This window comes from Myotis lucifugus, unplaced genomic scaffold (assembly GCF_000147115.1).
Source record: "Myotis lucifugus unplaced genomic scaffold, Myoluc2.0 scaffold_658, whole genome shotgun sequence".
NCBI classification, from domain to species: domain Eukaryota; kingdom Metazoa; phylum Chordata; class Mammalia; order Chiroptera; family Vespertilionidae; genus Myotis; species Myotis lucifugus.
In genome coordinates, this window is record NW_005871706.1 from 236,665 (window position 1) to 239,563 (window position 2,899).

The 2,899-nt window shown below is 48.3% G+C and overlaps 1 protein-coding gene across 1 annotated transcript; it reads left to right on the forward strand.

The window, feature by feature from the left end:
* On the forward strand, positions 1 to 2,795 carry RBP7 (retinol binding protein 7). Its single transcript, XM_006105286.3, has 4 exons — positions 1 to 64; positions 1,453 to 1,631; positions 1,748 to 1,849; positions 2,401 to 2,795. Exons 1-4 carry the CDS (start codon positions 1 to 3, stop codon positions 2,449 to 2,451), a joined length of 396 nt encoding a protein of 131 aa, XP_006105348.1. The 3' UTR covers positions 2,452 to 2,795.
* Positions 2,796 to 2,899: the final 104 nt, after the last annotated feature.

The window sequence follows — 2,899 nt, forward strand, 5'->3', positions numbered from 1 at the left end:
ATGGCGCTCCACCCAGCCAAGCCACACCAGCCAGAGCACGTGAAAGCTCCTTTTACGTTCATTTGTTTGAATTAAGTTCATTTTGGGAGTTAGCATTCTCTCCTATCTGAGCCATGTCTCATGACTTTACACAGTGAGCTAAAACATGTTTTTTTAAACACAGAGGTTTATATTTCAAGTGAATAAAGATGGCTCCTGTAATAAAAACCAGAAAGTCCTTATCTCGTTCATTGGATGGAAGAAAATACAGCCAGGTGATCTGTCCCCTTTGGCCAAAAACAGAGCTTGAGGTCTTCGTCCCAGTTAAATATTTAAATTAACAAAGTGCTCGGTGAATTAGCCCATGTCCTTTATTCAGAATCTGTGTAAAATTAGCACATGGCATTTACAGGGATTGGCGGCACAGAACTCAAATAATCCCAGCGCTTTTAGGTTCAAGAAGATTGTTCTCAGTTTTCCTTTCACTGGAGCAGCTGCTCTTAAAGGGGGATTTCGATTACTCTGTTTCCCCTTCATTCTTGGTTATAAATTCCTGAAGAATAGGGAGCAAGCATTCACAACCTCTAGCCACAGAACGTGCTCACAGCTAATAAATGAGAAACGGTGTTCAAATCCACTTTCTATATCAAAACCCTGACCTTCACAGTATTCCATGTTTTCGTCTGTGTCCCTTTTTAAAGCTTATTCAAGATTCCTAAGTGAATAGAATCGTGTGCATGATTGCAGTGGTTTTGAGGTTTTGTGTGTGTGTGTGTTGTTTTTTTAAATAGTTGTTCAGAAACTGTTCAAATTCTGTCTTCATTTGAAGCGTAAATACATAAAGCAGAAAGAGGCAGAGTTGCTGTAATTGAGGTTGGATGGCTTCCTTTGTCCCTTTGTCACCCCCTAACGCAGGTGATAAAACCCACAGATGGTGCCCTGGCCGGTTTGGCTCAGTGGATAGAGCATCGGACTGCAGACTGAGGGGTCCCAGGTTTGATTCCAGTCAAGGGCACATGCCCCGGTTGTGGGCTTGATCCCCAGTAGGGGGCGTGCAGGAGGCAGCTGATCCATAATTCTCTCTCATCCTTGATGTTTTTATCTCTCCCTCTCCCTTCCTCTCTGAAATCAATAAAAATATATTTTAAAAAACACCCCCCCGCTCCCCCGCAGCTGAGAGGTGCCCTCCTTCTAGCAGACGTGCTTCTGCTGTGCCCGGCTTCCAATCCACCCATGAGGCACGCGCCAGCCCACTGCGTCTTCCCCCAAAGCTGTTGAAGTTTTTAAACCAGCCTCTGGATGGAGGTTTGCCAGGATAGCTTTCCCTCCAGATCCCGCCTCAGCAGCAGATGACATTGACACTGTCAGAGAAACACTCGCCATCGAATGCAACGCTTATGAGGACAGTTGCCAAGTTCATTGCGTTTGCCTCTCTGGTGAAAGCTGAGATTTCTTTTTAAAATTATTTTTAAGGTATTGACTTTGCCACTCGGAAGATAGCCAAGCTGCTGAAGCCGCAGAAGGTGATTGAGCAGAATGGGGATTCTTTCTCCATCCACACGTACAGCAGCCTACGGAACTACCTTGTTCAGTTTAAAGTTGGAGAAGAATTTGATGAAGATAACAAAGGCCTGGACAACAGGAAATGCAAGGTAAACATCGCAGCAGTAACATAGGCCCTTAACTTGGCCAGGTTCATTGGCCGTCAACTTAGTAATAGTCGCGATCCTGTCACAACAAAGCAATGTTTTCTCCCTCCGCCGGGCAGAGCTTGGTCACCTGGGACAATGACAGACTCACCTGTGTCCAGAAGGGGGAAAAGAAGGACAGAGGCTGGACCCATTGGATCGAAGGCGACACGCTCCACCTGGTACTTGCCGTATCCCTCTTCTTTTTAGTGAGAGGATCTAACGTTGAAGAAAATGTTAAACAGGGAGACCATGACCAGCAATTCTATCAATCTACTGTTTTTTTCCCAATTTAAAAATGAAGAGATTGAGATTTAGAAGTCCCCCAGCCCCACACTGGGGATGGAGCCCACAACCTGGGCATGTGCCCTGACCAGGAATCGACCGTGACCTCCTGGTTCATAGGTCGATGCTCAACCACTGAGCCACGCCGGCCGGGCCATTCTAGCAAATTATTGCACTTGAGGAGGGAGTCACGGGAACCCCCAATGCATAACTGGTTGGTCAGAATTACAGGTGGCCTGGGACTTCGATGGATGCCGGAAGTGGGGGCAGTGAGCCCTGCACCCGTGGGCTCTGCACTAACTCTGGGTTGGTGGTTGTCAGAACCGAGTTGGTGTGAGTGTTGGAGGAGGGGGTTGGCAAAGACAGCACACGTTTGTGTCAGATCCTTGTGAGTAATAACAGGCCACGTGCCAAGTCACCTCCTTCCTCTTCCTCCTCCTGATCCCAGGAAATGTTCTGCGAGGGCCAGGTGTGCAAGCAGACGTTCCAGAGAGCCTGATCGGGTCCAGCAACCGAGCCACGAACCACGAGCCACGAGCCACGCGGGGCCGCAGCTTAACGCCCGACTACATTCCAGAATGAACAGGTGTTCATCTGCCCTTGTTTGGTGATGGGCCTTGTGGTCAGAGAGGTGTCACGCAGCCTGTACCACAAACCATTTGGATTAGGGGCAAACTGCTCAACCTCAATAAACCTGTCTGACGACTCTGACTTCTTCCTTCTAAATTTTAGCAAGTCCCACTATTTAAGATGTAATCCGGTCTGTGATGACACAACAATGAATGAGATGTAATTCCTGCCTCGAGGTCTGGCAAGGAAAGTGGGTGAACGGAGCCCTCTGAACAGGGTGACAAGGACAGGCAGCTGTGAGGCCTGGAGGGCAAGCCTGAGAGTGTGGAGGAATTTGTCAGCCACAGGACAGGGGGCTTGGGGGCAAATGGGAAGAA